Raw genomic sequence first — 12,248 nt, 5'->3', positions numbered from 1 at the left:
AGCAGTTCTTTAATTAAAAAAATTTTAGTTCAAAAAATTGCGTTAAAAAATTATTTTAAAAAGTAATAAAAAAATTATCCTAAATAAAATCTTAATAATTTGATGATTATGAGTATGATTTGTTTGCTCAAACGAAATATTCAAAATTTATTTCAAACTTTATTGATTTTTAAGATAATTTTAGTTAAAAAAATTATAACTTTTTACTAAAATTTTATTTAAGAAGCAATAAAAAAGTGGTCTCAAACGAAATCTTAGAGATGTGTTTTCTCTATAGCTTTTTGGTCCTCCACTTTGTAGGGATCTCTGTACTCAAACTTAGACCAAAGGCTTCATATATAGAATTCTCTCTCTCTCTCTCTCTCTCTCTATCACTATTTACTCACATATTACTTAAACTTTCAATAGCAATAAAATAACACTTATGATTGTAAAAGCTTCATGCCATTAAGATTATCACGACTACACCATCCTAGATCTAAGTCCCATTGACGATGTTATCCATGAGCAAAATTTGAGGATTTAACCAAAACCTTTCGATACATTAAAAATGACAATTTCAAATCCTACCTAATCTTAAATCTTATTTCTCATTTTTTTTCGATAAATCTACAAGTATCATAAATTCCTCTTTTTCACACGTTGCTTTATTCGATGTCTTTTCCAACAAGATCAGGTGGTGACTCCCTTGTCGAAGGTGAGATCCATCATGATTTTGTTAACTAGATTTTTTTTAGGACTATAATATATATGTGCTATGTTATATAAATAGGAAAGTTTATGTGTTAAATATATAAATAAAAAAAATTATGAGTGTTATTTTTGTAACACCCCCTCCCTAGGGGTGTCAATATTTGACACGACACGAAAACCCGACCCGGAAAATCCGGGTTGAACCCGACCCGATTTCAAAAACACCCCTACCCCTCCCCTTCCCTTTTTTGGGAAGTACCATGCCCATCCATTGTTCAATCTAAATATTTGAATTGATAGCTAGGTGAGTTGTGTAATTGGGCTATTCATTTGAAGGGAGACTTGAATGACTTAAATTGGCGGAATGCTGAAGTTAGTTGACATAGATTTCGTTTGGGAGAGTTTTCTTATTATTTTTTAAAGCAGTTTTTTTAGCACAAAAACTTATTAAATTGAAAATTTGTATACTAGATAGATGTCTTAGGAATCAATAAGAAAATTGTCTCAAACGAAGTCATCGTCCTTATCATAGTGGCAATTTGAGTTCAATGGAACACTCAATTAGATACAAATGATACACTCTTATTCTTAGGCTTCATTTCTAATATTTTTTTTACTGCTTTCTACAACAGCTTTTTAGTATAATTTTTTTTAAACAATTAAAAAAGTGTTAAAAGCTATCATCACAAACGAAATCTTAGATGAAATTTTGAGAGTATATCTGAACTCTAAAATTCTTTACAATTATAGAGTTTATAATATCTAAAATAAATTAAAAAAATGGGCCTCTTTTTAAAACTTGAGAAGTGTATTTATATTCTTATATAAAATTATATCAAAAATATTTCTGTTCTTATCAACAATAATGAATACACATGCCAATGGTTTCAAGATTTATGACCATTTATAGGCAGACCTTCCATGCCATTAAAATGTATTGGGTTTATAGTCTTTTTTAATAAACACAAATCATAGAGCAGTCCTTCTTAGACATTATAAATATAAATACACTTCTCAAAATTTAAAAATAATATAAATATTAATAGTTAATATTATCCATCAAATAAAAAATTACATAAAATCTTAATATATAAATATATATAAGGGAGGTGTTTTTCTGTATAATATACAGATCACTTACATAAATGATCAGTTAATACTATCACATGACACTAGCTTGAGCTTTTACTCATTTATAGCTCATGATTTAATTGTTGCTATTTGGTTGGAAGAAAAATAGGTGTAAAATATTATAGTTGGAAGTAAAGTGCGTGTAAAATATTAATTTTGTAAGGAATTTGAGAATATTATTGTTTGGTTAGATGAAACATGAATGTCAACTAAAATAAATCAAGTGTATTATAAAGTATTCTTGTTTATTTTTTGGATAAAATAAATCGTTTAGTTTTTAGCGAATTTTTTTATACCAGAACAAAGTGTTCTTTATCGCCACTCGCCCCCTGTTGATGTCAGCCACCGTCATCAACTCTTCACCAACTGCGGCCTACTGTTTGTGCACACGCTATCCCCTAATAGCAACCATCGCAATCGCTTGCTGGACACCGCCATCGTCCCACCCATCGACCACCCGCCACCACCGCTGTCGCTTACTGGCCATGGCCATCTCAATTGACACCCCTTGCTGCTAGTCGCTGGTGACGTGCTCACCATCAGCCACCCCTCACCTCTGTTCATCGCTTTTCGTAACCCGCCGCAAGCCACCACCTTTGTCGTCTTCGACGATCATTGATGTCCATCATCGTCAGTGTCGCCCACCAACTATCACCCCTATTTGAACTTTACATTGGATTCATTTTACCTCAAAAAAAAAAAAAAATCATATGCATTTCTTTTACACTCCTCTAAACAACTTTAAATTCTAAAGTATTCTTTTATATTGCATTCATTTTTCAACCGACCAAATAATCCCTAAATCCACTCAATAATTTTCTAAAAAAAAATTAAATGAAATTTAGATTGTTGAAATACAATTTTGATTTAAGAATAATAGCAATAATTTTAAAATAATTCACATGTAAATTAGCTGATCATCATATTTTTCAACATAAAATTCTTTTCTTATTTTTATCTTAGTACAAAATTTAATATATAAGAGATTATGCTTCATTGTTTTTTTTTTTTGGTAATCAAACATGAGCTGCTCACCTAATCTTTCACCTTAATTTATTACGTCAAGCTCTCAGATACTCAAATGCCATGGAGTATTAATTCGTCAACCACCAACTGTTAGTCTTGCTTTATTCTAATCTCTCTCTCTCTCTCTCTCTCTCTCTCTCTCTGCTGCTGCCTTCTTCGATGGCTTCGGCTGTGTTCAGAGCAACTGAGTACTCGCCCATTAGCTCGACAGTGGCCCTCGCACTCTGGCTCGGCGGCATTTACTTCAATGCCTTCCTCATCATCGCCTCGCTCCTTCTCCTCCCCTTCCGCTACGCCGCCGGGTTCGTCGCAGCTAGTCTCCTCTTATTTTCCTCCCGTTGTATTCGCTCTAATTCTTACCTCTACTTTTGCAGAGTCTTAGCGCTGCAGTTATTGTTCTTGGTGATTCCCCTAAACCATAAGAGCAAATGGGGGCGAAATTTGTCAAGGTTTTCTTTTTTTGCTGTTCTTCACTTTCCTCAACTAGGGATTCAAGTAAATATTTCAACTTTTTGATGATTTTATAATGGGGTTTCAGATTTATCTGCAAATACGCCCTTGGGTATTTTCCTGTCACTGTCCATGTGGAGGACACAAGTGATTTTGATCCGAACCAAGCATATGGTGGGTTTAAATTTGTCTTTGCGTTATTTGTATAAAGCTTCCTATAATTTGGTCTTTTGTGAACTGACAGAAAAAAAAAGAGTAAAATTGCAGATAAAATAACGGTTTATTCTATTATGTAAACAAAAATAATGAAATTAGCATGCTTGCTGGAATCAAAATTTTATGACTACTGGTGGCGCTCTAGCACATGTATGCTAGAATTAGTAGTCCTTATCTTACTAACAAACAATTTTATATTTTTATAAAAATTTAAAAAACATATTTATCTCTCTCTCTCTCTCTCACGCGCACACACACACATGCACAAGCACACGCATTGGGAGAACTAATGGAATGATTCATTGCAGTTTTCGGTTATGAGCCTCATTCAGTGATGGCGATTGGCTTTTGTGCTTTTTCTCAAGATGCTGGCTTATTTCCGCTTCCTAAGATCAAAGTTCTTGCTGGCAGTTCTGTAAGGTTTCTTCCATTTTGTATGAGTGAAAGTTATCATTATTTTTTCTTGAAGATGGATTTTATGTTAGCTTAATTTACTGTGTGATTTACCTTTTTTGACATATTCTAACTTTTATTGTTTTATATGTTCTTGCCATATATTCTCTTTCCAGCTGTTCTATATACCATTTTTAAGGCATATATGGACGTGGTTGGGTATGGTTCCAGCCTCAAGGAGGAATTTTTACAAGTATTTGGGAGCTGGGTACAGTTGTGTCATCGTGCCTGGTGGTGTGCGGGAGATTCTTTACATGGATTCTGATTCGGAGGTAAGCATTCTGGTCCCTGAGTTTGTATTTATGATATTTCTATTGAGATACACATGAGAATAAAGAAGCTTATTAGGCTTGACTTAGGTCCTCGGTGATTTCCCTCCTCCAAAACAGAATTTCCTTCAGCATCTTTATGGTTCTCCTTTCTTTTTTCTTGTTTTTTTAGGGTGCCAACTTGGTTGGTTTGAAGGAATTGGGGGGAATGCAAATGCATTTTACTTCATGATTTCACACTTGGTGTTTGGTTCTAATGTAATTGATAAGTGCATGTTTTGATATTATGTTTTTTATTTTTAAAATTTTATTAAATTATTTTATATGTGTTTTATATTATTTTAAAATTTTATTTTTGAAAATAAATCAAGTTATTTTTAAAAAAGCTCGAAATACCATTTAGATGTCTTCATTTTCAAATGTGGGCTCCGAAAATTCGAGCTCCGGCCTCTCCATGACACCTTTCTCTTTTTCGGGTCATCGATGAGAAATTTTAACAAGTTTTTAGGCGAATTTTCAAAAGGCAGATTGAGTTTTGAATATGACATTACCCAGAGATTTTGCCATCATTTTATGAGGACTTTATGATCTTAGTTCATCCTATAGGCGCAAGCCCCTATAGTTAATTACCCCTCCCGATAGCGAGAGAGAACTTTTGATTAAAGCTAGTCGTCAAACAGATACATAGTATTCGGTGTATAGTAGCAACAGAGTTTGGTATTTAAAACTTAACATTTAAAATTAGAAATTCACAACCTTGCACTTAAAACAGATGTTAGGGGGAATGATGATAGACCCGATCAAGATCTTATGGTTCCGTCGTCTCGGATCATTATGCTCCTCAGTCTACTTAATCAGAGGAGGTAGTCAACCCAACCTGACAAAAGGATCCCTGTCGGCAACCATTGATTGCTTCGTCCAAGGGTACCTTGTAGACCCAGGGTGAATGCTTGTCTAATGGGACAAATTTGAAGTCACCTTAGCTAACAGAAGGCTTTGTGCCCTATCAGTCTTATCTTATTAATTTATTACTCAATGATTTACTTATGTTGGGGAACATGCAGGCCCTGATCATGATCGTAATTTAATAGTGTCAATTGGAGGCATAACCACCTAGTTAGAGGGTTCCGATCATAACCGTTTACTAGTGGTACTATTTGGCCACGAAACCATCGATTAGAGGATATGTGCCACATCCTTACTGACAAGAGATGATTTGAGAATAAATCTGATTGATATTTTCTACTAGACATTTGCTCTTTGTGAGCTGAAGTAATTTTTAATTATATACCTCAGCAAACTATTGTGATGAGTGGATGCATATTTTGCTTTAAGTATTTGATATTTTATTTCAATTTTAAATATTTTAGGTTTTGGTATTTTTGGAATTTCGAATTTTCATGAAAATTTGGGAGACATTTTCAAATATTTGAGGTCCCCTTTAGTTGAGATTTTTTGTCTATACGGCCATCATTGGGGTACTTATGGGCAATTTCATTTTGTTAGTTTAACTTTGTCGATTCGACCTATTTTTCAATAGAGGATTGAGTTCTTCACCGGCTTTATGTCTTTATTAGTGAATTTTCTTTGTTATCGACCTTGGAGGCCTAGTATGAACATATAAAACAAATATCCATGTCGATGTAGCGATCATATATTTGTTTCATAGTTCGAGTCATGTCGACTCCTATCTATTTACATAGAATGGTCGGGCTCGAATTTAAATTCTTGACCAGCGCAACATCCTCAAACGTCATGTATATGCATACATCACACTCGTTCGGGCCCATGTAGGTATATACCTTTACATGTATTTCACATATTATTTTTGTATAGTAGTTATATATATGCAATGCAGCAGGTGTACATTACATATTTGCATATTAATGGGATGCACTACTACAGCTGAATGACATGCTTGAATGATGTATTCGGCCTATTATAATGCATGTGGGGGAGCATTTTAAAGTATTTGACACTAGTGAGCTGTGCAAATGATTGTCATTTGAGTATTCACAATATTATATTTGGAAGCTTGTAAATACCTTATGTCAGCTTATACGAGTGTTGCGAATCCGATGGCATGTTCTAACAACGTATTTTCACAAGGCATTTGCAGTTCATTGGCAGCAATGGCATTAAAGAATAATGTATCACAAATATTAGTTTCTACCTTAAGAATTGAAGCCTCAGTAGTTTCGAGCTTTTCTTGTAATACTCTTCTTGACCTTAGAGAGATCAGATCCACAAACTATCTGATCTTTGCTTAGACTAGATTAGGACATCTAAATTGTACGAGGTCTTCTTGTGATAGATGATGTATCATAATCTAATAAATTCAAAGGCTTGACTGATGCACCATTACATCTGTTGGTCTTAGATTTGTAACAAAGTAATATCCTCGATGCATGAACAGGACATAACAGAATATAGTTTTCAGTATCCCAATAACATTCTAGTATCTGGCATGCACATGGAACATGGAAGCTTCTCCTATATCCCTTGACATAGCAACCGAGAGAAGCTCCCCTCAATACGACTACAACACCTAGTCTTGGAGAACATGAAAGTTCACTCTCCAAATTCACAACCTTCTAATCATAATAATATACTTGGGTAGCTCATTCCATGCATTTACGATGCACATATAAGACATTAGGTTGAAAAGCTTGACTCTCATATATTTGTTCTTTATAATGTAGCATTTCTCCATTCGAATAATGCAGCGTTTCATTTTAAGCTTGAAGGCAGAGTAAGGTCCCAATTCGACAGTAGATTGGATGCTTCTGGAGATTGAGGGTGCTTGCATTTGTTGCATATCAACCATCTTTTGGTTGCGAGGGATCACTGTATTTGACGATCATTGAATGGTGGTTGATTCCAAGTGTTGTAGCATCCACTGCCTGTTGTTGATCATCAATCGTAGGTGAATTACTGTACAAACGACGAATCTCCCATTATTGCTAGTAGGTGTTCACATTCATTGTGTGTTGCACAGCTTGTATTTACAAGAGGCTTTGTTGTTTGTATGCAAATCAGTGTCAAAAGTGCTCATATGGTTTGAACGCTTCAACTTTTTAATTTTTTCCCTTTGTTTAAAAGTGCTTTATGCGGTAAGGAGCAGGAGGGCATTCAGTCCGAATCGCATAGTCTAGATCCATACATCCAAGAAAAATAGTAATATGCTCTTTTCATTTCATAAAATTAGAGCTATTAAACGCTGAAATGTTATTTAAATTGACATATATTGAAGAACTATTAACAAAAAAAGAACAAATAAGGTCATAATTAATAAAAATGTCATATCTATACACATAAATGATATGAAAATTATTAACTATATATAATAATATAAGGTGGGCCCTTTATAAGATGCCTAACACAGTATTATAATTTTATCTTCGATAAAAAATTACAATTTGTAAACGACACTCTAAAAATTGTAATCAATAAATATTGATAATAAATTTTATCAATAATAAGCTTTTTTTGGACCAGCTTACTATATGCATGAATAATTCTAAAATCATCACATATTTATCATTACATCTCTAGAGTCCGACCAAAAAAATAATCTTTCCTTGGGCCGATAATTTTTGGTAAAGATTTGTATAAATCTTTAGCATTGTTTAATTAATTTTAAAATTAAATAGATGGATTTAATAGATGTCACTTTGGTGATATATTATTTCAATTTAATTTAATTTTGAATTAATGAATAATTTAGTAATTTACTATTGGTACAACTTTTAAAAATTTATTGCACTCGAACATTTCTCTAAAACTTGCAAAGCAAATTTTAGGCCCATAATTATATTCAAAAGCCCATTTATTTTTCATAAACTTTAACAATTATAATTCGATAGTTATAATTACATTAATTAAATTAATGATGCTATAGTAACATAACTGCACGTTGTAACCGAAATATCATCCAACAATTTCAATTCTAAATTACATTTGAAAATTAATCCAATGTATGCGACGTTTGGAAAAGCAAATTCTTTGGAAATGAATCACTGAATCCACCATTTCATGAGAAAATTAATTATGTTTTATAAATTAATTTGGTGAAACTTTAATCAAAGAGCATTAGTTAGTTATGATTTCATAGTGCATCAATATCGACTGGGGCGGAACCAACATTAGTTCTTAGGGGGGAAAACTTATAAATAATTGTTGGTGTTGCCTTGAATTTGGCTCGACTCTCGTTTGTTCATGTACTTGACCGTCGTATGCTTCGTAGATATGTCGGGGGTCCAAGAGGGAAGCGCCACCAAGCAGGAATAAATCTTTGCTATAAGGGTATTTTTTCCATATAAATATGTTGTAAAGGGCTTAGGATTTGTAAGTCGTTTTGTACTCCGTCTCTTCTCTACAGTGAAGCCGTTCTCCGTTTTTGTTTGGTTCATCGTTCCCTAACAATAACATCTCTACACAATGTGTTTAATTCTTCTAGGAGGACAATTGCATAAAGATTATAGTATTTTAAATTTTTTAGAGGGGGGCAATTGCGTAAAGATCCCTGTAATAAAGAGTAAAAAATAGATGGTGGGGGGAATTACCTAAAGAATCATGTTTGAAGTGGTGTTCTCTAAAAGAATGAGAGACCTCTTCTTTTCACTCAGAAATGAAGGAAATGAAACATAACCACTTAAACTGGAGATCACGACTCTTTTATACTTTAATTATATTTATTTTATTTCAGCTCATTATTAAAATAAAATAAATACTTAGCCTTTATATAATATTTAATTTTATACAAATGAGATGCACATAAGCTAAATAATAATTTAATTCTTAAATAAATCACGAATTTAATTGGCTTAATTTTAGAAAGCAACTAATGTATAATACTTAATTTATATGTATAAATATGTGTCCACAAATAAAAATTTCCCAACAATGTTTCCTTAAGAAGACAATTTGATACCTAAGTCAGTAAGAATGCTTAAAGCTAAGGATGCTTTAATAAAGCTTTCTCCAAATGACGAAGTTTTGGAATGAATCTTTACCTTCCTTCTTCAAGGGTTATTTATAGCTGTTTGGGTGGAGCTTAGTTCGGTAATTTTGATGAGATGAATGTTGGATGGAAGATGCACTTCATCTTAGAGATCTATACTGAATAAAATTATTCCTTACTGTGGGTATTTGTGTTCTGCAATGAATAAGAGAGTTGAGGATTAAGATGTCATCATCAAGATTCGAGTGGGAACATCATACTTATTGGGTAATAGATGGAAGGATGGAGCCTTTGGCCTTTGAGATTTCTGCTGATGAAGGTTGAAATCAGGCAGTTGATGTTTTTAGATTGGTGTTAATTATCTTAGGTTTGATTGAAGGGTTACTATAGGTCTTGAAGAAATCTGACAATGTATATTTTGCTATCTTGTTTTGCCACCATTACATGGAGATTGTAGAAGCATAAATTTTGGTGTTCTTGATCAAATGTCCAACCTGATTTGGAATCAGTAATTTTTTGGGGTCATATCAATGCTAATAACTAAAATGCCTCTTTTTGATGATATTGTCAAATAGTTTTTATCGCGAACAAGGGAAGTCTTTTGTTCACTTGATTAATGAGTTGGCTAAGCCTTTCAAAGACATGCTGATGAACTTTTTAATTGCATATTTTTGCTTCGTTTGGGACGGCTTTCTTACTGCTTCATAAAGCAACTTTCTAATACAAAAATTAAAAATTTTATACTAAAAAGCTGCTTTAAGTAGCACAAATAAAGTCGTCCCAAACGAAGCCTTTAATAATTTATCTTATCTAATATCATTAAGTTTGTGCTTAAACATAACATTTTGTTTTATTATTAGGTTGCTTTCCTTAAAGCAAGGAAAGGATTCATAAAGATAGCAATGGAGACCGGCAGACCTCTTGTTCCTGTCTTTTGCTTTGGCCAGGTAAGGATTCCTACAACTAAACACCGATACCAAAACTGCAACAAATTATGCAATTCAGGTTGTTTGGAATACATAAAAACTTGCCTTTGTATAGTCAGCTAAACGATTTTATCAATAGTTCCTATATACAAGATTTTGTATTTTTTTGTCTTGCAATGTGAATTTTTTGTTATTTTCTTTATTGTTTTGTTTGCAGTCTAAAGTTTTTAAGTGGAGGAAGCTCAATGGCAAATTGTTTAACCAGATTGCTCGGGCAGTCATGTTTGCCCCTATCATATTCTGGGGAAGATTTGGGTAACTCGAATATATTTTTTCAAGTGATATTAATTCTTCCCTGGCTAATAATGTCTGGAATTCTCTATATTTCATTGTCAAGCTATTATGCTATCCTTCTAGAAAATTTTATTTATTTATTTTTATTAATTATTATTATTGTTGTTGTTATTCAGATCACCTATCCCCTTTAGACAACCTATGGATATTGTGGTGGGAAGGCCCATCGTGGTTAAGAAAAATCCACAACCCTCCGTGGAAGAGGTACTGAACTGTGCTTAAAAACCCTTTATTTATTTACTTTGTATTTCAATTCGTTTTGGATGGTCTATTTCAAACCTTTCTTGATATGGTGAAAATGATTCTTACTAATTACAAGAAATATATTTTTCAGTCAGAGAATATCATCTTGAAGTGTGTTCATGTATGTATAAACTTATGTAAAGCACATGGTTTATTGTGTAAATACCTTTTGGCTATTGAACTACATATTTGCAGTTGTCTACTACTTAACCCAGCCTATTGTTGGTTTTTACTATAGAAGAAAAATTTTTAAATGAAATTATTTTTTACAAATATTTGGGTGATTGTTGAATCCAGAAATATTCGTGAATCACTCCTAACTATATTTGAATATTGAGTAAAAAATAAAAAAGAAAAGTGGAGGGAGAAAGAATAATTCTATAGTATGAAGTCTTAGGATTTCAACATAATAAGTTTTACTACAAAAATTTGAGCCTAAGAGATAAATTGACTAACATTGGGTAAATTGAGCTCACCTCTTCAAGATGATGACATGCTCATGCTCCCTCGGGGAATGTAGGCCTTGGAGCAGCTGGAACACCTCACTGAATTGTTGCAGGAGTGGTCAGACTATCTGATGTAGAACGAACATGCGAAGGAGCTTCTTAAGAGAATTAAAAGTGAATGACAACGTAATTTCAAATTTTCAATTAAAATCTTATTGAGATAGCAAGAAAATCATTAAAGAAATCGTGTTATTAACTAGCTTAGGCGAAGAAGTATGCGTAGATTGACCAAAACTCATGGATAAACAACGATATTAGCAACACCAAAAGCTATTAAACAACAATCCGTAATTTAATAACGAGAAGTTCACCTTGGGGATTAACCACTCAACTAAACTAGGCTTAGCGGGAGAAGATTTTCGCACACCAAACGATGCCACGAGGAAGGTCGCAATGCCAAGGGTCTTGAGCCACGGAGAGGTTGCCAGTGGTGGAGGAAACACGGGCGGCGTGCTTTCAATAGTCCACTCGTAATCTTCGAACCGCTCGTCTATGATGTCGATGAGTGTGGGTAGGATGCGGTTCAAGTAGTTCTCCACCGTTTCGTCGAATCCAAACCCGACGTCAAAGAAGGGAGAGCGGATGGGGTGAATATATCCCTCGTCGTCGAGCACCAATCCACTATCAAGCTCCGGATCCGCCATGCATCATCGAAATAGAGGTGGAAATGCGTCGCCTTCTTTTTCTCTTGGCTTCTCAATTCACAAAAGAAGGAGAGAGAGAAGAGGGGTCGGCGGGATTCCCATGGAGAGAGGGTGAAGCCGGCGGGTGCAAGGTGAAGGGAGCTTGGGTTTAGAGAAATTAGGCTTAGTGGAGAGTGTAGGGGGATGGATTAATCAAAATCTGAAAATTAATTTCAGTTTTGATTAAAATTGAGAGGGAATTGACTTGGATTTTGAATTTCAAATCCAAGGGAGTTATGGTATTGATTGGGGAATTAATGGGAGGAGTAAGGAGGGGAGGCCGGCGGTTTCAAGAGAGAAGGAGGGATTAATTTAAAACCTGAAATTAATTTCAG

At 33.9% G+C, this 12,248-nt stretch overlaps 1 protein-coding gene across 1 annotated transcript in view; it reads left to right on the top strand.

The window, feature by feature from the left end:
• The first annotated feature begins 2,933 nt into the window (after positions 1-2,933).
• The window catches only part of LOC110110262 (diacylglycerol O-acyltransferase 2D), a 17,283-nt gene continuing 7,968 nt past the window's right edge, over positions 2,934-12,248 (top strand). Inside the window, exons 1-8 of the mRNA XM_020841652.2 lie at positions 2,934-3,152; positions 3,225-3,299; positions 3,389-3,474; positions 3,825-3,931; positions 4,086-4,241; positions 10,062-10,148; positions 10,345-10,442; positions 10,598-10,685. Of these exons, the coding sequence (XP_020697311.1) occupies positions 3,010-3,152; positions 3,225-3,299; positions 3,389-3,474; positions 3,825-3,931; positions 4,086-4,241; positions 10,062-10,148; positions 10,345-10,442; positions 10,598-10,685 (840 nt within the window). The 5' untranslated portion in view covers positions 2,934-3,009. The remainder of the gene's footprint in view (positions 3,153-3,224; positions 3,300-3,388; positions 3,475-3,824; positions 3,932-4,085; positions 4,242-10,061; positions 10,149-10,344; positions 10,443-10,597; positions 10,686-12,248) is intronic.

This window comes from Dendrobium catenatum, unplaced genomic scaffold (genome assembly GCF_001605985.2).
Source record: "Dendrobium catenatum unplaced genomic scaffold, ASM160598v2 fragScaff_scaffold_9, whole genome shotgun sequence".
Taxonomy (NCBI): domain Eukaryota; kingdom Viridiplantae; phylum Streptophyta; class Magnoliopsida; order Asparagales; family Orchidaceae; genus Dendrobium; species Dendrobium catenatum.
Note: the sequence above shows the minus strand (reverse complement) of the source record. Positions and strands in the feature narration are given on the sequence as shown.